The sequence below is a fragment of the Cervus canadensis genome, chromosome 24, assembly GCF_019320065.1.
Source record: "Cervus canadensis isolate Bull #8, Minnesota chromosome 24, ASM1932006v1, whole genome shotgun sequence".
Taxonomy (NCBI): domain Eukaryota; kingdom Metazoa; phylum Chordata; class Mammalia; order Artiodactyla; family Cervidae; genus Cervus; species Cervus canadensis.
The window spans coordinates 3,059,525-3,080,582 of record NC_057409.1 but is presented as its reverse complement, the minus strand read 5'-3'; the positions used below and the strand labels follow the sequence as shown (position 1 = coordinate 3,080,582).

The 21,058-nt window shown below is 53.6% G+C and overlaps 1 protein-coding gene across 2 annotated transcripts in view; it reads left to right on the top strand.

Annotated features, from left to right (window-relative positions):
- Positions 1-21,033, top strand: part of TMCO4 (transmembrane and coiled-coil domains 4) — a 91,603-nt gene extending 70,570 nt beyond the window's left edge. For both annotated transcript variants that reach the window (XM_043444593.1, XM_043444592.1), the window contains exons 12-14: positions 3,290-3,407; positions 9,732-9,849; positions 19,896-21,033. In XM_043444593.1, the coding sequence (XP_043300528.1) occupies positions 3,290-3,407; positions 9,732-9,849; positions 19,896-20,303 (644 nt within the window). In that variant the 3' untranslated portion in view covers positions 20,304-21,033. The remainder of the gene's footprint in view (positions 1-3,289; positions 3,408-9,731; positions 9,850-19,895) is intronic.
- Positions 21,034-21,058: the final 25 nt, after the last annotated feature.

Below are 21,058 nucleotides of genomic sequence, written 5' to 3'. Positions count from 1 at the left end.
AATCAGCAAACTAAGATGGACTGGAATGGGTGAATTTAACTCAGATGACCATTATCTCTACTACTGTGGGCAAGAATCCCTTAGAAGGAATGCAATAGCCATCATAGTCAACAAAAGAGTCCAAAATACAGTACTTGGATGCAATCTCAAAAACAACAGAATGATCTCTGTCCATTTCCAAGGCAAACCATTCGATATCACGGTAATTCAAGTCTATGCCCCGACCAGTAATGCTGAAGAGGCTGAAGTTGAACAGTTCTATGAAGACCTACAAGACCTTCTAGAACTAACACCCAAAAAAGATGTCCTTTTCACTATAGGGGACTGGAATGCAAAAGTAGGAAGTCAAGAAATACATTGAGTAACAGGCAAATTTGGCCTTGGAGTACAGAATGAAGCAGGGCAAAGGCTAATAGAGTTTTGCCAAGAGAATGCCCTGGTCATAGCAAACACCCTCTTCCACCAACACAGGAGAAGACTCTACACATGGACATCACCAGATGGCCAACACCAAAATCAGACTGATTATATTCTTTGCAGCCAAAGATGGAGAAGCTCTTTAAAAGTCAGCGAAAACAAGACTGGAAGCTGACTGTGGCTTCAGAGATACATAAATATGTCTCCAGCTTGCTGCCCACCCTGGCTGGATTTGACTGTGTTCTGAACTGTTTTATGAGTTTCAGCTGCTAGTCTCAATTCGGCAAAAGACAGCTACCTCTGCAGTCGTCACAGCTGTCGGATGGGAGTCATGGCATCCTGGTCGCCCTAGGCGACCTGGTGGGGAATGCCGCAATCCCCCTGCTGGCCACAAGGGGTCCCAGCCTGCCAGGTGATGGTCCCCGGGGCAGCAGAGCTCCTGAGATGAAGATTCAGCGGGCAGGTGCCCTGAGCGGCGGGCGCCCGGAGAGCGCAGAGCTCCGCCGTTGGTCCTCGGCCCACAGCGGTTGGCACCGTGGGGGTGATGATAACCCCCCGCGATCGCTGTGCTCTGGGTTGCTGCTGCTGGAGGGGAGCCCAGGGCCTGGCAGCTCCCCACGCTGGGTTCTGGGCTCAGCTGTGTTCTCACTGCCCGTGTGGCCTTCGGCACGCCCCCTCCCCTCTGAGACCCCGTGTTTCCTCATCAGCCAAGAGCAGGGTTCAGAATAAAATCTGCAGCCTCGCTGGAAACCCAAGCCCCTGAAATAGCCCTTACGTGGAAGAGTATCTGAGGCATCCTCACCATTCAACACAAACCGCCAGCTTCCTGAAGTTTCATCTTTCTGCCAGATTATCCTCTCCCTGGAAGCCAGGGAGTGACGTCAGGATTCTGTGCCAGGGAATCTTATCTGTCAGAGCCAGAGGAGCACAGGGGTTCTCAGACTCCCCATTAGCCTGGAACCCGTTGCTCAAACTCTGACACGCAGCTCAAATGGAAGACACGCACTCTGTTAGAAACGGGCGCCCAGGACGGGGAAGCACCTGCCCTGTGTCTCTCAGTAGGAGACAGGCGGGGCTGGCTGAGTTGTCCCTCTGGGGCCCACTCCCCAAGAATAACACGGAGCAGGTAACTCCCCAAGTGTAGGGGCGCTCAGGACTCTAAGAAGGAGCTACGTGCTGGGAGGTGGGGGCGCAAGGCAGGCAGGGGGCCCGCCAGCTTCCGCTGTGCGTTCTCTGCCCCGGGTTTTTCCCACCATGACTTCATCCCCATAAAGACCCTCAGTTCAGTTCAGTTGCTCAGTTGTGTCTGACTCTTTGCAACCTCATGGCCTGCAGCACGCCAGTCCTCCCTGTCCATCACCAGCTCCCAGAGTTTACCCAAACTCATGTCCATTGAGTTGGTGATGCCATCCAACCATCTCATCCTCTGTCATCCCCTTCTCCTCCCACCTTCAATCTTTCCCAGCATCAGGGTCTTTTCCAATGAGTCGGTTCTTTGCATCAGGTGGCCAAAATATTGGAGCTTCAGCTTCAGCATCACTCCTTCCCGTGAATATTCAGGACTGATTTCCTTTAGGATGGACTGTTTGGATCTCCTTGCAGTCCAGAGACCCTCAGGGCAGTACCTTAGCCACTGTAGGCTCAGAGAAGCCACTAGTAGGCTTAGAGCCACTAAGCCTTATTAAGTGACCTAGCTCAGAAGTCACTAAGCTGGGATTTGAACCCAGAGCTTTGCAACTACAAAGTGCAGATACTGGCTGTCCCGGGGGATGGCCGTGTGTTCACCCACTCTTTCATTCATACTCTCTGAACCCCGAGGATAGACCAGGCACTGTGCCATACAACTGTGACCAAGGCAAGCCGGAGCCCCGCCCTCCCTGAACCCAGAGGTTAGAGGAGAAGGCACATGAACAAGTGAGACGAGGCCAGAAGAAACCTACAGCTGTCTCAGGGGGTGGAGAGTGGCGCCTCTCAAAGTGCGGTTCACACGCCCCTGGGTGAGCTGTGGGTTTCCAGTCTGCAGGGAGATCAAAGAGACACTGTTTCTCTGATCTATACTTAGAGGACGGACAGCCACGGGCCAGCCCTCATCCATGGGCTGCGCTGCGAGGAGCCCTTGCCTGAAATACCCTGGACCGCTAGGTCAGTGCCGATGCGTCCACTCCACGTCCCGGGACCCTTTCGCCCCCCTCTCCTCTGCACTCCCGCCTTACCGCCAGGCCGTACAGACCCCCAGGGACCTGTTGCAGAGGGAGGCTGTGGTATCTCCTGCCTGGCACATGCAACGAGCCAGGGACCACAAGTCCCTTCTAAAGGGAAACACTCCATCTGTGTCCACGGTCAGTCGTGAGCTTCACGGATGTTGGAAATAGACGTGGGTCCCCACTTGGACTGTGCTACTCACTGGCTATGTGATGCTGAAAATGTCTTTGGTTTTCCTTCACTCTGAAACGGGGATGATGCGTGCTTTATTATTCATTCATTACTTTTTGGCTGCGCTGGGTCCTGGTTGTGGCAGTCTTCCCTCGCTGTGGGGAACAGGCTCGGGAGTTTCGGTGTGTGGGCTTTGTAGGACTAGATCAGGCACCAGCGGGCTTGACCCAGGGCCTGAAACTCGGTGAACAGAAGCTGCAGTATGTGTGTGTGTTTGCGTGTTTGTATGCATGAATGTGTTTGCGCCTGCAAGGACAGGGAAGCCTGGCCTGCTGCAGCCCATGGGATATCAAATTGTTGGACACAACTGAACAGTAGTGGGTGCATATGTGCATGCATGTGGGTGTGATATCCATTTCTTCCACCACTGTTGGACAGTCCCTCGCAGGACCCACTGTGGCCAGAGGCACTGATGACCTTTTCTGGGGTCTCTCTCCAGATTGCCAAGGGATCGTTGAGGACGTCGTCCTGCTGGGCGCGCCTGTGGACGGAGAAGCCAAGCAGTGGGAGCCTTTCCGGAAGGTGGTTTCTGGAAGGATCATCAATGGCTACTGCAGGTCTGTCCAGACCTCGTGCTCCTGGGGAGGTGACAACCCTGACTGAGCACCTAGTGTCCCCAGGTGTCTGGGGACAGTTTATAGGATGACTCGGGAGGCCAGGCTGGTCACGTGATCTGGGGCAAGAGGGACGTGGGTGAGTGGGCTGAGGCTGAGAAGCACAGAGTGAGGCCCAAGCGGGAGGTCTGTAATGCTGGCTGATGAGGCATTGTGTGCTGTATTTGTTATTTGTCTTCGTTGCAGCATGCAATCTTCTCTTGTCATGGTGCATGAGCTCAGTAGTTGCAGCACGCGGGCTTAGTTGCCCCGTGGCATGTGGGATCCTCGCTCTGACCAGGGATCGAACCCATGTCCCCTGCATCAAAAGGCGGATTCTTAACCCACTAGACCACCAGGGAAGTCCCTCGTGTGCATTATTTGGTAGGAAGGGAGTGGGGATTGTCCAGGCTTTCAGAACAATGTCTCGGGGCGGGGATGGCAGCCTTGGGGGGCCCAGCACCCACAGCATACGGCAGATCCTCCCGCAAGAGCTGAGGGCTACAAAGGCTGATGGCTGTGGGGCTGAAAAGGAGGCATCCTGGCTGGGGATTTGAGAAGGACTTGAGGGGCTTCAGCCAAGGTGGTGCCCTAGACACTGGGGAGGAAGGGAAGATCCTACCCCAAAACCCTAAGGGATTCGTATTATTGATTCCATTTTACAAGTGAGAAAACTGAGGCTCAGAGAAGTTAAGTCACAAGGCCAGTTAACTTTAGTTTTGATCTAAGCCCAACCATCCCAAGTGGAACCTGCAACTGAATAGAACAGATCTGCAAAGTCTTTATCAGTTTGATAACTTAGCCCATGTCCAGAGCTAAAGATCAAGATGATCTTTAGCCATGGATAGAGGGCATTAACCTGGACCCCAGAGTCCAACCAATTAGTATAGCTTTATCGTTCATATTCTTTCTTCTTTTCAAACTTTAAACTTTTTATCTTGTATTGGGGTATAGCCAATGAACAAACTGTTTTGGTAGTTTCAGGTAAACAACGAAGGACTCAGCCACACATACACATGTATCCATTCTCCCCCAAACCCTATCACTCCTATTCTAAGCTGAGTTCTTAGAATCAGAATATGGTAGAAAGAACAAAGAAACAAAGATAAAGGGCCATAATATGTAAAGAGCTCAATCAAATCAATTAAAAAAAAACTAATTAGAAAATGGCCAGATACATCTCTGGCCATCCAGTGGTAAGACTCCTCACTCCCAGTGCAGGGGGCATGGGTTCAGTCCCTGACTGGGATACTTAAAATCCCGCATGCCACATGGTGTGGCCAAAAAAATTAAAAAAGAAAAAAGAGAAAATGGCTAAAAGATATCTACACATAAACACGGGATAAATGCAGTCAATAAACTTTTGAAAAGATATCCAACCTCATTATTAATGAAATATATGCAAACTAAAGTAAGTAAAATACTATTTATCATCTATCACATCATCGAACATCTGAAACATGAAAAACAATCAGGGTTGGTGAAGATGTGGTGAAATGGGCACTGTTATATGCTGTTGGTGGTAGTTGAATTTAGCAAATCCTTTTTGGGGGTAATTGGCAATATCTATCCAAATTTTTAATATGCCAGTCTTCTGATCCCAGAGATTCTGGCTTCTGTGATCCTGCATAAATAGATACTCACATGCACAGAGATGGATGCACAAAGGGGATCCTTGCAGCTTCATTTATAATTAAAAATTGAAAGCGACCCAGTGACCTAAATGACCACAAAGAGGGGCATAATTTTTTTTTAAAAAAGCAAGTGCAACAATACATTCTGTTGACCCACTTTCAAAAGAAGAAGTTTCTGTGTGTGCATATATGTATCTGTATGTCTGGAAATGAACAGGGAGGTCCTGAGGGACCATGAGACATGAATAGCAGTGGCTGCCCCTGAAGAGTGCACAGGGGTTGGAAGCCTCAAAAAAGAGGCTTGTTTCCAGTGACACATAGTTGACTTGCAGTCTTGCGTTACTTTCGGGTATATAGCAAAGTGATTTAGTTCCATATGTGTATATATGTATATCTTTCTTAATAAAAGAGGCTTTTATATATATTTATAAGAGAGGCTTTTCAGTAAGGACAGTTTAAGAAATAAGAAAAGAAAAAGAATGGACACAATATTGACGTCAAACAGTTCCTGGTTAAAATCTTGTCTCCGTCCTTTACGTCTCAGATGGCTTTGGACAAACAAACCTGAAGCTCAGTATTCCTACCTGTACAATGGGAATAAGAGGCCGTCCTGCACAGGAGTTCTGGGAAGATTAAATGAAATTGTATAGGATGAGGACTGGCAGTTTGCAGGTGCCCAGTAAGCAACATGGGCATATTCACAGCACACGATTTTTTTTTTTTTTTTTTGGTGTGTTTCATAAACAGCAAAGGGAAAGAATTAAAGTTGCATGTGTGCAATATGAAAGCAGCAAAATCTTATTAAACCCATCTGTTCCGTCGAGAACCTGAGGCTAATAAGCTTGGGTTTCCATTATTTTGTGAGATCCTGAGCCATCTCTCCAGAGAGAAAAAAGGAGGAGGAAGAGGAAGGAGGAGAGAAGAGGGGAGGAATGTCCACGCCAAAACAATGACTGTAGTTTCTTGATTAAATTAAGCTCCAGCCAGGCATTCACGTTCTTGGCCCCCAAGGACTCTCTAGTTGCGGTGAACTTACTTAAGATGGAGGGTGAGTGAGGGGGTGAGGGGAGCTTCAGGCCAAAGCTACCAAGCTATATACGTTTATAAATTTATAACGTACATTAATGAAACTTGGAAGTTCTTCGCCTGCTTGCACACACTCCCGGGAAGCCAGCCGGGCTGAGTGGTGCTGCTGCAAGGAACCTGAAGCTCAGGGAGGGTCAGATGCCAAGGCCGCACAGCGGAGCCAGGATGTGAACTCAGGTCAGCCTGCCTCCCTGGCCCCCGGGGCATCTGCAGTGAGAGGGTTTCATTCTCCGCTCCAGGGGGCTCCCCGCGTGGTCTCTGCTCCAGCGCCGTGTGGGAGGGGCTGATGTTCGAAGGAGCGGGTGGCGGGAGGGGGAACCCCTGCCCACGGGTGGCTCCAGGCCTGTGAGGACCCAGGGCACGGCCTTCCGCAGGTCCCGGGGTGCCAGTCAGAGGCCAGCTGTGTGATCCGTGCGTCCGCCTGGCCTGGAGCCCTGAGGCCACGAAGGCCTGGCTTGCTGGGCTCCCCACCCCCCAGGGGGTTCACGACTCCACTCGGGAGGCAGGATGCAGGTCCAGGGCCCGGTCCCGCCCTCAACGAGCTCTCTGCCCAGGAAAGGAGAAGGCCGAGGGACGGGCCCATGGAGGGTATGTGACAGACACCGAGAGGGGAGCGCGTGGCAGGCCCGGAGGGACTACAGCCATTGATGTCCGGTGGCGGGGCTCGGGGAGGGGGCGCGTGCAGGCTTGGGGTGAAGGGGTGGCTAGGAGCCCGTCAGAGCCGGAAGGAGTAGGCCCAGCAAGAGAGGCCAGGGTGCCCGCGAGGGCCCGGAGCGAGGGGTGTCATCGCACCCATCGTGTGTGAGTGCTAGGTGCACAGTGCGCCCTTTCTGGGCACACTCCTGCCCTCCCCACGAGGTAACTCACAGTGACGAGACAAGGCTCAGAGGGGTCAAGCAGCTTGCCCGAGGTCACACAGCCGGTGGCTGAGAGAGCAGGACTAGCTCCATGCGGTCCCAGGCGGGGGCTGACGCCAAGTGCAGAGGGTCTGGCAGGCCTCTGCAAACACCACAGAAAAAAACAAAAGCGCTGGGTTCATTCAGCACAGTTTCAAGGCTGTGGAACCATCTAACACATGATTTTGCCCTGTCTGTCGTCGTTGTTTCATCGCTAAGTCACGTCCAACTCTTGCGACCCCGTGGACTGTAGCCCACCAGGCTCCTCTGTCCTTGGATCATCCTTACATGTGTATAAACAAGTGCAGTTAACATCGTTAAGTAGAGTGTGGTCATAGTTAAGAGGGACCTCAGGCAGGAACGACGCTGACCTTGCCCCTTTATGACCTTCTTTCTGTTTTATCTTTTTGGTTGCCCTGGGTCTTTGTTGCCAGGCACGGGCTTTCTCCAGTTGGGGTGAGCGGGGACCACCCTCTAGTTGTGAGGCACAGGCTTCTCACTGCGGTGGCCTCTCTTGTCGGGGAGCACGGGCTCCAGGCGCCCGGACTCAGTACTGTGGCGCTCGGGCTCAGTATTGTGGCGCTCAGGCTCAGTACTGTGGCGCTCAGGCTCAGTACCGTGGTGCTCAGGCTCAGTACTGTGGTGCTCGGGCTTAGTTGCTCCACAGCATGTGGGGTCTCCCCAGACCAGGGGTCTAACCCATGTCCCCTACACTGGCAGGTGGTTCTCACCCACTGTTCCCCAGGCAAGTCTCTCGTTTATGACTTTCCACGTCAGAACCATTTCAGGGGCCTCCCCACACCCTGTGTTTGATGCACGTGTCTCGTGGTTAGTTGATAGAACAACTAGGATCAGACTCCCTCCTCCTGTTAGCCATCATTCTGAGGGACACTCTCTTGGGCCTTCAGTATGAGGCTAACCATTGGGATGTGCAAGCATTGCTCTCTGGGGGGAGTTAAGGAGCTTTCTAGAAAAGAAAGCTGGTGGGCAGTGGGAGTCAAGGTCAGCTTCTGAGAGGACAGGGCCGTGGTCGGGTGAGAGTTTAAGGAAGGGGAGGGGCTGCCTGATTTCGGAGCTGGAGCAGAAGGTCCTGGGGGAGCGGGGCGGGGGGATTCAGTGATCAGTGGCCGTGGCGGGGAAGGGGGACCTGGGACGTGGTCCTTCTGGCTTCTGCTTGAGGGACCTGGCAGGTGATTCAGACGATGGAGTCGGGGGGTGGCGGGGACACAGCAGGAGGGTCTGTTGCCTGCATGCGAGTGTGCCAAGTCGCTCAGGCGTGTCCGACTCTGAGACCCCATGGACTGTAGCCCGCCAGGCCCCTCTGTCCTTGGGAGTCTCCAGGCACTAATACTGGAGTGGGTGGCCATGCCCTCCTCCAGGGGATCTTCCTGACCCAGGGATCGATCCCAGGTCTCTTTATGTCTCCTGCACTGGGACGTGGGTTCTTTACCACTAGCGCCACCTAGGAAGCCCAAGGGTCTGTTGAGAGCCCCTCAACTCTGGACCCAGTCCTTCCAGGGGTGTCCCGGGTGGTAACCACACAGGCACCCATGTGGTCAGAGACCCCGAAGGGTCAAAACTACCAGGGAGCCTAGAGAGCCCGCCACACCGTGGGTCCCGACAGCTCTGGGGCCTCGCCTGTGGTCAGACAAGCAGGGCAGGGAGCCCTGACTCTCAGCTGACCCTCCCCAACATGGCAGGGAGGAAGAGCCCTGCTTTCAAACAAGCGCACAAAAATAATGGACTCGGGGGACCCTGCAAACCAGGGTCAGACTGAACAAAAGACAGCCTGATGTGCTAAGTAGAGTTCCAGTCCTGGAGGCCGAGGGGGAACAGAAGTGTCCACGCACACGGACCTTCTGGGGGACAGGGCTCAGCTTCACCCCAGACAGGGCGCAGGGGCTCGAGGGGGAACGCTGACCCATGGACCCTGTAGACCAGGCCTTCTGTGGACACAGCTCGGTGTACCTGAAGAATCGGGCTGCAGGGGGTCCGGGGTTATCCTCTCTCCGGAGTGTAGGGCGGATGTCTGGCTAGGAGTGATGGGGTACAGAGCACAGGGTTCACAGCACCCTGAGAGTGGAGGAGGAGTGTTGCAGGGCTGTGACCCACCTGGGGGTCACCCTCCTAGTGGCTGAGGGCGGGAGGCTGCAGGCCGGGCCTGTCTCAGTCCCTCCCGTTCACAGACAGGTGGAGGGGGGCCCCCACACCCAGAGTCCCAGCCTGCAGAGCATGTGCCTAGACCCCCATGGTCCTCGCCCCGAGACAGATGTCCTGCTGCCTCTCTTTGATCTCCCCGGGAGCCCCGGCTCAGCCACCCCAGGGAACTGGAAGCCCACAGCCAGCCGAGAGCGTCCCTCCCAGCCTCGTGCCGATTTCTGGAGAACGGCATGCAGTTCCCGCGTTCATCCACTCAGCAGATACTGTCTGTTGCTCGTCAGCGCTGTTCTCTGCCCCTGGGGAGCCGGCAGGGAACCAAGGAACTTCTCTGGAGCTGCCAGGCCGGGCGCTGCTCCCAAAGCATCGGTGCCTGCAGCTGTCCCCGCCATCCCTGGGTGCAGGGAGCCCCGGTTTCCCACAGAAGCGCCCACCCCGCCAGGCTCGCTGGGGCCCGGCCGGGCCCTCCTGAGGCTGACGTCCACCCCGTCTCACCGCGTCCTCTCCCCCTGCAGGGCGGACTGGCTGCTGAGCTTCGTCTACCGCACGTCCTCCGTGCGGCTCCGCGTGGCCGGCCTGCAGCCCGTGCTGCTGCAGGACAGGAGGGTGGAGAACGTGGACCTGTCCTCGGTGGTGAGTACCCCCGTGACCCCTGGGGCCGACTTTGGGGGGTGGGGAGGGCGCATATCTTACTCCAGCCCAGCGACCCACGTCCCAGGGACACCGGCCCCGGCCCGGTCCACCCCAGACGAGAGAGATTGTCAGAACTCACTTGGGAAGAGGTAACTCCTGTTCACAGGCACCATCCCTGTGCCAGGGCAATGCCCCTGGCCCTTGGCACACATCCTCTCTAACCTGCACATGGTCTCAGGGCCAGGCATCATTATCCCCATTTCACAGATTAGGAAACTGAGGCTTAGGAAAGTTCCCATCATACAACTGATAACCTGGATTTGAACCTGCCAAGCCCATGTTCTTGCCCCTACATCACTGCCCTCTTTCCACTCCTCCCCCAACTCCTCCCCCCACGGCCCTCACTCACTCCCCGAGCCTGGATTACTAGTCAGGACAGGAAAGTAACCAGAACAACCAGAGGGCACAGGCAGAAGCATTCAGGCTGGACCAGAAGAGAAGCGCCTGCCTGCCAGGCTGTGAAACCGTGGAGTGGGCTTCCCAGGTGCCACTAGTGGTAAAGAACCCGCCTGCCGTGCAAGAGAAGTAAGAGATGTGGGTTCGATCCCTGGGTCGGGAAGATCCTCTGGAGGAGGGCGTGGCAAACTCCTCTAGTATCCTTGCCTGGAGAATCCCATGGACAGAGGAGCCTGGCAGGCTACAGTCCATAGCGTTGCACAGAGTCAGACACGACTGAAATGACTTTAGCACACACCACAAAACCTTGGGATAGGGAGCTAGGAAGGTGTTTAATTTGTGACAGTATTGCTTCTGTTTGATGTTTTTGGATTTTTGGCTGCAAGGGATGTAGGATCTTGGCTCTCCCGCCAGATACTGAGCCCACACCCCCTGCATTGGAAGGCAGAGTGTGTCTCAAGGCCCCTGACCTCAGACTCATCTGGAGAGTTTATTTAAAATGCGGATCCCAGAGCCCCGAGGCCCGGACCTCCTCCATCAATCTCTAGGCGTGGAGCCTGCACGTCTGCATATTAAACACACTCCCAAGGACTCTTCCACATCTCAGACTAAGCAGGGCAGACGGTCCAAAGCATTCTTGCTGGGAAATGTTGGCAGGTGGGAAATGTTGGCGGGGGGGACCCACCCCAGCAGCCACACAAACCTAATTTGGGTTTCTAGATCCATTTTTCAGGCTTGAAGGAACCTCGTCCCCCCACTACGTGTCTGTCTTAGAGAGTTAATAGTAGCTTCATGCACCGACGTGATGCCCAGCTCTGCCCTGAGCCTTTTGCAGCGTCCATACGCCCACTGGACAGATGGGCTCACTGAGGCTTTGAGAGGCTGAGGCCGTGCCCGGGGTCACACGGCAGGAACACGGCGGAGCAGGACTCGAGCCCAGTCTGAAGCCAGTGGGAGAGGCGCCGGCTGCCAGGAAGGGGAGGGTCATGGGCTGCAGTTACATCCTCAAGCAAACTCTTCCAGGGGAAGTCCCTCGAGAACGGGAGCTTCAGTTTCCAGTTACTGCACTGCCGGCTGCCATTTATCAACTGCCAAGCATTTCCCAAGCGTAAACCAGTTGCCCCAGGTACCGCATATGCGTGGTCTGAGCCAGCCACATCACCCTGTCTGAAAGCAGGCAGACCAGGCCCCTCCCTGGGCATCTGAAAACTCCCCTGGGGAGGGGTACCCTGGACGACCTTGGCTCCTCCCTCCAGCTTCAACAGCAGCCTGGCCCAACACCCCCCAACACACACACACACACACACGCACACACACACGCGCGCACGCACACACACACACACACACACGCGCGCGCGCGCACACACGCACGCACACACACACGCGCGCGCACGCACACGCACACACACACACACACACACACACACACACAGTACCTCCTGTTGGGGGAAGCCAGGCACCCTGACCCCCACCAGCACAGCTCACACAGGTTGCATGAGGTTTGGGGGTTTTTTTAATTTGCTTTTTAAAGATTTTTTTTTATGTAGACAATTTTTAAAGTGTTTGTTAAATCTGTTACAGTGTTACTTCTGTTTTATGCTTTTGGTTTTTTGGCTGCAAGCCATGTGGGATCTTGGCTCCCCCCGACCAGGGGTCGAACCCACAGCCACTGCACTGGAAGGTGACGTCTTAACCACTGGACCCGCCAGGGAAGAAGTCCCTGGTTGCGTGTTTGTTAAAGCTGAACTGAGGACTGAAGGGAGGTCCTGGCACAAAAACAAAACTAGAACGTTATCAGGCACTGCCAGCCCCGAAGCTCATGGGCCATGACCTTGCCCTGAGGACCCCTGGGTCTCTCACCCGGCTGCCACCATCTCGCGGGGGCCAACTTGGCCTGGCTCATATCTTCACTCCCCCAGATTGCCAGGGCCCTGGCTCACAAGTGCTGACCCACCAGAGGAAGGCAAGTGAATCAGCCCCATGTCTTCCTAACTGGCAGCTTTGGACGCGGATGTCGGTCCAAGAATAAGAAGAGTTCTTAGACTCATCCACCCATGACACTGATCACTCCTAGTTCGGGAAGCAGTCGCCCCAGGGCAGACAGGAGCGTCAACCCCTAAAGTCATCTCTTTAGATCATCTTTACCCCTGAGAGACTTGCTTCATGCGATATCAACCTCACAGCAATCCCGTTGAGTAGGATGTGGGCATCCCCAAGTCACAGACCGGAAAACTGAGGCTTGAGACAATGGGCTTCCCTGGTGACTCAGACCGTAAAGAATCTGCCAGCAATGCAGGAGACCCAGGTTCGATCCCTGGGATGGAAATATTCCCTGCAGTCAGGAATGACAAGTCACTCCAGTATTCTTGCCTGGAGAATTGCATAGACACAGGAGCCTGGCAGGCTATGCTGAGTCAGACATGACTGAGCAAGGCTTGAGATGAGAGACTCACAGAACTGGAGAGTCGTAGATCGGGTCTCTGAAACCGGGTCCGGAGTCTGTGCGATCCGCCTTCCTGGGGGAGTGAGGAGAGCTTGGCCAGCCAGACCAGGAGACCGCCAGACTCTGAGACCCCCTGGCCCGCGTCCAGGGGTCTCCGTCCTGTTTGACAGGATGCCCCACCACGCCTCCCTCTGCCACAGGAACCAAATGTGAGAAAGCATGGCTGAAATTTCCTTTTCAATGAAGATTTCCTTGAAATGCTACAGAGCCCTTGAAAGAGGCCGATTCTGCCCTGGGAAGCATCCGAATGGGGTTTAGTGGGAAGAGCACTGCCCTTGATGCCAGAGAGGCCTGGCTCCGGATTCGGCCTCTGCTGCTGCTATGCTGGCTGTGTGACCTTAGGCCAGTGGCTTAACCTCTCTGTGCCTCAGGTGCCGCATCCTGGAGACAAGGGCTACCCCCTGCCTTCCAGGGCGCGTGCGTGATGCTTGGTGAGCGGGAGGCCCGCGTTTAACGCTAGTTCTTGCCTCCCCTGCCCCCGTCTCCACCTTCACTTCTGCCCCCGAGACCAGCAGCTGCAGAGATTCCTCTCCAGGCTCAGATGCCTTCGTGGCAGCCTCCCAGCTCCTGCCTAATAATAGCTCTTTATCGCATTAGGACGCATCACAGAAAGCAGTGCTTTCCTCCTCTGGGTAATTAGAGGTAATTAGCTTGCCTTCGTGCCGCCCTCCTATTTTCCTTGAAAATTCTTGCTGGAGGAGAGGTTGCTGGCAGCAGAGTCCTCATGGCTGATGTTGGCAAGCAGTGCCGGCCCCGTGCTCAGGGCTGAGACCTAAGGACCCGCCTTCTCCCGGCCGGGCCCACGTGGGCACAGCCCTCTGCGTTAGCCCGGCGGCAGTCACGTGACACAGACCTGGTCTGCAGAGGCTCCTGACCTCAGGACAAGCCTGAGCAGGGGTGAGCCGGAGTCGGTCTCTGTCTGAGACAGAGGGCATCTCTAGGGAATGAAGCAGGCAGAGGCCAGGCCGCCTGACGCTCTTGCAGCCTCTCCTGTGTGGGGACTGCTTTGCAGCTGGTGGGGGGTTTCTGCCTCCCCAGGGACCACCTCATGAGGCTTCTTAGGGGGCAGAGACCCAGTCAAGGGTTTCTGGAATCTTGGTGTTCCAGAAGAAATGCCAGCTGACTTCTAGGACCTAGCACAGGGCTTGGCACAGAATGGCGGTGGTTTAGTCGCTAAGTCATATCCAACCCTTTGTGACCCCTGGACTGTAGCCCGCCAGGCTCTTGTGTTCATGGGATTGCCCAGGCAAGAATACTGGAGTGGGTTGCCACTTCCTTCTCCAGCAGATCTTCCCAACCCAGGGATCGAAGCCGGGTCTTCTGCTTTGCAGGCAGATTCTTTACCAACTGAGGCACCAGGGCACAAGATAGACACTCAGCAATAGTAACAGCCTCCAGCACGCCAGACGCTGCTCTGCCTGGGTTGCAGACCTTATGTCACTTGATCCCCATAGCTGTCCAGTGAAGTAGGATTAATAACCCCATAGTATAGGTATCAATGCAAAGAAATAGAGGAAAACAATAGGGTGGGAAAGACTAGAGATCTCTTCAAAAAAATTAGAGATACCAAGGGAACATTTCATGCAAAGATGGGCTCAACAAAGGACAGAAATGATATGGACCTGACAGAAGCAGAAGTTATTAAGAAGAGGTGGCAAGAATACACAGAAGAACTGTACAAAAAATATCTTCATGACCCAGCTAACCACGATCACTCACCTAGAGCCAGCCATCCTGGAGTGCAAAGTCAACTGAGCCTTAGGAAGCATCACTATGAACAAAGCTAGTGGAGGTGATGAAATTCCAGTTGAGCTATTTCGAATCCTAAAAGATAATGCTGTGAAAGTGCTGCCCTCAGTTTACCAGCAAATTTGGAAAATGCAGCAGTGGCCACAAGATTGGAAAAGGTCAGTTTTCATTCCAATCCCAAAGAAGGGCAATCCCAAAAAATGCTCAAACTACTGCACAATTGCACTCATCTCACACGCTAACAAAGTAGTGCTCAAAATTCTCCAAGCCAGGCTTCAGCAGTATGTGAACTGTGAGATTCCAGTTGTTCAAGCTGGATTTAGAAAAGCCAGAAGAACCGGAGATCAAATTGCCAACATCTGTTGCATCATAGAAAAAGCAAGATAGTTCCAGAAAAACATCTACTTCTGTTTATTGATTATGCCAAAGCCTTTGACTGTGTAGATCACAGCAAACTGTGGAAAACTCTTCAAGAGATGGAAATACCAGACCACCTTACCTGTCTCCTGAGAAATCTGTATGCAAGTCAAGAAGCAACAGTTAGAACCGGACATGGAACAACAGACTGGTTCCAAATTGGAAAAGGAGTATGTCAAGGCTGTATATTGTCACCCTGCTTATTTGACTTATATGCAAAGTACATCATGTGACATGCTGGGCTGGAAGAAGCACAAGCTGGAATCAAGATTGCCAGGAGAAATATCAATAACCTCAGATATGCAGATGATACCACCCTTATGGCAGAAAGCAAAAAGGAGCTAAAGAGCCTCTTGATGAAAGTGAAAGAGGAGAATGAAAAATTTGGCTTAAAACTCAACATTCAGAAAACAAAGATCATGGCATCCGGTCCCATCACTTCATGGCAAATAGATGGGGAAACAGTGAGAGACTTTATGTTCTTGGGTTCTAAAATCACTGCAGGTGGTGACTGCAGCCATGAAATTAAAAGAGGCTTGCTCCTTGGAAGAAAAGCTATGACGAACCTAGACAGCATATTAAAAAGCAGAGACATTACTTTGCCAACAAAGGTCCGTCTAGTCAAAGCTATGGTTTTTCCAGTAGTCACATATGGATGTGAGAGTTGGACTATAAAGAAAGCTGAGCACTGAAGAATTGATGCTTCTGAACTGTGGTGCTAAAGAAGACTCTTGAGAGTCCCTTGGACTCCAAGGAGATCCAACCAGTCCATCCTAAAGGAAATCAGTCCTGAATATTCATTGGAAGGACTGATGCTGAATCTAAAAATCCAATACTTTGGCCACCTAATGTGAAGAACTGGCTCCTTGGAAAAGACCCTGATGCTGGGAAAGATTGAGGGCAGGAGGAGAAGGGGACAACAGAGAATGAGGTGGTTGGATGGCATCACTGACTCAATGGAGTTGAGTTTTGAGTAAACTCCAGGAGTTGGTGATGGACAGGGAAGGCTGGCGTGCTGCGGTCCATGGGGTCGCAAAGAGTCGGACACGACTGAGTGACTGAACTGAACTGAACTGTACAGGTACAGAAACTGAGGCTGCAGGAGGGCATGCTGTGTGTGAGTAGCAGAGCCAGGTGAACCCAGAACCTACCTCGAGCTGGGACTCTTAACCACTGCGTTCATGCTGCCTGTGTTCACACATTTCTGTGGCTTCTTGTCAGTGACCTCCAGCCCTCAGCCATTGAGCCTGTGACGTGGATTATCTCATTGAGTCCTCACAACCAGCCCACATGATGTATGTATCTTTATTAGCCCCATTTTACAGAAGAGGAAACCGAGGCCTGAGAGGTAAAGGCACCCCCAAGGGGTCTGATAGTCTTGGAAATGGTTGGGCAGATGGCAGCAGCTTTGGTTTGGGAAGTCGAGGTGTCTCGCAAGGCAGGAAGCAGGAAGCCCTGAGGCCCCCTCACCCCGCGTGGATAAGCCTGAGCATCTACAAGGTTCAGGGCTGGATGTGGGGCGTCGGCTCCTGCCCTCCCCCACACAGTCTATCAGAACATGGACCGAAGCCGGCAGATGAGAATGATGGCATGTTGTGAGTGCTGTCACAGGGGAGCCCCCGAGAGGGTCCCTAACCAACGTGGGAAAGCCCCCTGGCTTTGCAACCCCAGGGACATTCAGCGTGTCTCCAGGCAGGAGGAACACCTCAGTCAAGGTGGCCAGGGAGGCGGTCTTGGACTGCAACCTTCTCTTTTTGCTGCGCCGGGTCTTAGTTACAGCACCTGGGGTCTTCCGTCTTGGCTGTGGCATGCCAGACTTTTTATTTGTGGCATGTGGGATCTATTTCTCTGAGCAGAGATTGAACCCGGGCCCCCTGCATTGGGAGTGCGGAGTCTCAGCCACTGGACCACCAGGGAAGTCCTGAAAACTTTATCCAGCGTCAGCCACAGCAGAATATTCTGCTGCTCAGAAGAGTCTTTTCCCACCCACCTCACTCCTGCTCTCCTGTGCCCCTGGCTCCCTGTAAAACTGGAACTTAGCCAGTTCTTTCTCCCTCCCTGTCTTTGCAGAATAGCAGCTCAGGGGCCAGGGTTGGCTGAGGCCTGGACCAACCTGTGGCCAAGAAAGGCCAGAGCTGTGCATTCTGGGGCAGTTGCACGGTGGAATTTCCATCTGGCATTGGCTGTGGCCACAAATACCTCCTTTCCTTCCTGTCCTGCCTGCCTCCACTCAGCCCTAGTACCAGCCCTTTGCCAACATTGAAAAGGTATAAGGAGGATAAACATCCTTGTTTATCCCTCCGGGTCCAGGTTTCTGCTGGCTGGAATTCAGATGTGATGGCTTGAGCTTCAGCAGCCATTTTGGGTTCCCAAATGGATCAGCCCAGCTAACTCCCGACCTTCTGTCTCTCCTTCCGAGAAAACTAAAGGAACTCGTATTTATGGCTTACCGACTGTGTACCAGGAGCTGCGCCTTATTGTTTGCGTTATTTCTTCCCACCACTCCCATGAGATGGGTGTCACTAACTCTAACTGGGTAATGTCCCTTTTTTAAAAGTGTTTTGGGTCATATATGGAGCAGAATAGTTCCTGCAAAGTCTCAGGCTCTTAAACTCTTTGAGCAGATATTCAAGGTGTGAGGTATCATGGACCCTCCTCCATGACGTTTTTACCGATAGAGGAGCTGGTATTCAGAACATTGTACAGACTCACCTCGTTACTAGTAAGAGACAGAGCCAAGTCTAGAACCCCGATTTCTCTGATTCCAAACTTAGGTGCTTCCTAGCATCATGCAGCCACTAATGTCCACCCTTTAGGAAAGGATGCCTTCTTACCTCGACCTCCACCCTGAACCCAGGGATCTGGGAAGCCTCTTCTGTGTGTGTTTTCACTGAACAGTCTTCAAAAGCAGTTGTACAGAAAAGAGCAAGAAGTAGGCAGGTTCTGGTTATTATGAGAAAATAACAAAACTGTACAGGGAATTGTCTTTTGTGTTCTTGAAAAGTCATTGGAATAACCCAGTGTGACTTGTGATTCGAATGGAAACGCTGATGCTACCAGCCGAGCCTTTGTGTAGTTTCTTCAGGTTTTCCCAGTAAGCCTCCCCCTCTGTTTTCCTGTCTTCTTCTTAAACAAAAACCTTCCTCTTCAGTCTTGAGGGACTGTTCAGTCTTGTGCTTGCCTTTGGCACTAAAGCAGGCCCCCTAAGCTGGCTGGGGAGAGCGTGAGGCTCCATTTCAGGGAGAAGATTTGAGCGAAGCAGCTTCCACATTCAGCTTCTCAAACACCGCACATAGCTGCGCTTGTCACATGCTGCCTGTCCTTAAGCAAACCACCGCCCCTCTCTGGGCTTCTCTTCTCTCATCTGTAAAACGAGAATGATTTTTAAGGTCTTTCCCACCACACACTTGATTTTCCGTGAAGAGAGAATGGATTCAGAGCCCAGCTCTGACATCTGTGTGACCCTGGGCGGGTCCCTTTATCTCTCTGCCTCAATTGCTTCATCTGCAGTTAGCAGCCAATACCCGTCAAAGGCGTATAGCCAATAAATGTGTTTCCTCCGATGTATTAAGGACCCACTGTGTATCAGGCGTTGTCCATCATCACGATTAGGCATCGGCACTCCTGTTTTTCACTGACAATATCCCAATACAAAAACAGAGAAGTCTCTTCTCTCAGGAAGGGAGCAGGTACTTCTTGACCCTTGTGTAAGATTCTGTCCATACAGAGGCCCAGATGAAACACACAAGAGGTGATGCTGCCACATAGGAAAAGGCCAGAAGAGGCATTTCAGGGCTGGTGTAGAGGCACCACAGCCTTCAGGGGCCAAAATTCTCTGTCTTGCTACTCTGCCATCCTTACATGGCTCATGATGGCTGCTGGAGCCCTGGCCATCCCGTCTGCATTCCAGCCAGCAGGAAAGAGGACATAGGGAGAAAGCAGAGCCACTCCCCTTTATAAAGAGACTTCCAAGCAGCACCAAATAATGCTGTGCTTCATCTCATAGGCCAGAGCGCATCACCACAGTACACTCACCGGCCAGGGAGGCTGGAGAATACGCCCAGCTATCACTTGTTGTTCTTATGACTAAGGGGAAGGAGGAGAGTGAATTGTGGAAAGACCTTGCAGTCTTTCTAGCCATAGCTCTATTTCCAATTTCAGAACTGTTCCTGGGGGAGCCTTCAGAGCAGCCCTCTGGTCACTGTCCCCACTTTACAGCGGAGGCAAGTGGAGGTCAGAGGGATACAGGGCTTGGCCATGATCCCTCAGCTGGTGAGCCACAGAGCCCTCCCACTGTAGCCTAAAGCTGCAGGCAGAGAATGGGGACTTCCACTCCAGACTTGTGTCAGGAGGGCCTTTCCTGCCCCCACAGGACCCAGACTCTGTAGAGAAGCTTCCTTTTGTTGTTCAGTCACCCAGTCATGTCTGTTTGTGGACCGCGGCATGCCAGGCCTCCCAGTCCATCACCAACTCGTGGAACTTGCTCAAACTCATGTCCATTGAGTCAGTGATGCCATCCAACCATCTCATCCTCTGCCACCCCGTTCTTCTCCTGCCTTCAATCTTTCCCAGCATCAGAGTCTTTTCCAATGAGTTGGCTCTTCAAATCAGGTGGCCAAAGTACTGGAGCTTCAGCATCAGTCCTTCCAATGAATATTCAGGGTTGGTTTTCTTTAGGATGGACTGGTTTGATCTCCCTGCTGTCCACGGGACTCTCTAGAGTCTTCTCAAGCTTCATTTATCTTTATTTAATAAATTCTAGAGCAGCCTTGAGCCCAGAGGCTTCCCACTCACTCTGGATTGGAGAACCATGAGGGTTGGCGTTTCGGTGTTGGCGGTGGGCTGGCTGACGACACAGGGAGAGGCCCAGGGGTCCCGGGCGGTCTGGACCCTGCGGTGCTCACTTCCTGCCTTCCTGCAGGTCAGTGGCCACTTGGACTACGCCAGGCAGATGGACGTCATCCTGAAGGCCGTGGGCATCCGCACCAAGCCCAGCTGGGACGAGAAGGGGCTCTTGCTGGCCCCAGGCAGCCTGCCCTCAGAGGAATCCCGCCGGGCGGCAGCCACCTCTTCATCAGATCAGACCACCAATCAGGATGGGCAAACCCAGGGTCCCACGTCCGGAGACACCCCCGAAGCAGCCACACCCCCTGACCTCAGCCAAGCCCAAGTGCCAGCAGGACTGGACCAGTCTGAAGGGGCCCCCCTTCCTGCTGCTACCAGCCCTGCTGAGAGCCCCCCTCTCTGCAGCCACGGCCTGGGCGCCAACCCACTGGGCTGCCCTGACTGTGCCAGTGAGACCGAGGGGCCCTGCCCAGGGCTGGTCTGACCCCGGGAGAGTCACCTTCCCAGACCCCTACATGGAGCACTCTCTTACCCCGCTCCACCAGCTGCCCCGCCACGAGCTCTGGAGATGGAGACTCTCCGCCACTGCCTTTGCTAAGTTGAGGACATTCGTACTGGAAGGAGAGGGGCTTGTAAGGAGACACTGTCCCCTCCCCGAGGAATGGAGGCCAGAGCTCTGCAGAGTCAAGCCAGCACCGTACAGAGCCCTGGGGCTGAACCGGCCGGGCACCTCCTATGCTTCGGGTCAGCACTGGGGGTCTGATTGCCCATCCGGAGCTCTCTGGAGCCACCCTGCCACGCTCTCCAGCCTCAAGAGCCTGGTGTCCAGCCGCCCCTCCAGCCACTGTCCGGGGCTGTACTCCAGCCCACAGGCACCGCGGAAGCACCAGCAGAGCAGGTCCAGGGGGGAGCGGACAGCTTGCCCTCTCTGCCCCTGGGAGATCTGATGGGATGTGCCGCATGCAGCCATCCAGGCTGAGCCCTGCACAGCCACGGGAGCGGCCATCAGAAACATGTGACGTGAAGGCCCGCCCCCCTGCAGTTATGGGAGCCTGAATATAATGGTTCCAGAGCAGAGCGAACAAACGCTGGATCGGCAGGCGGTGTGGACAGAGACTGGGCCTGGGACCAGAAGGAGGGATTTGGGGGCAGAATTTCCTATGGCAGGGACAGAGGTGTGATGATCATAATATATAATAATAATCGCTACCATTTATTAAGTGTTTACCGTGTGCAGAG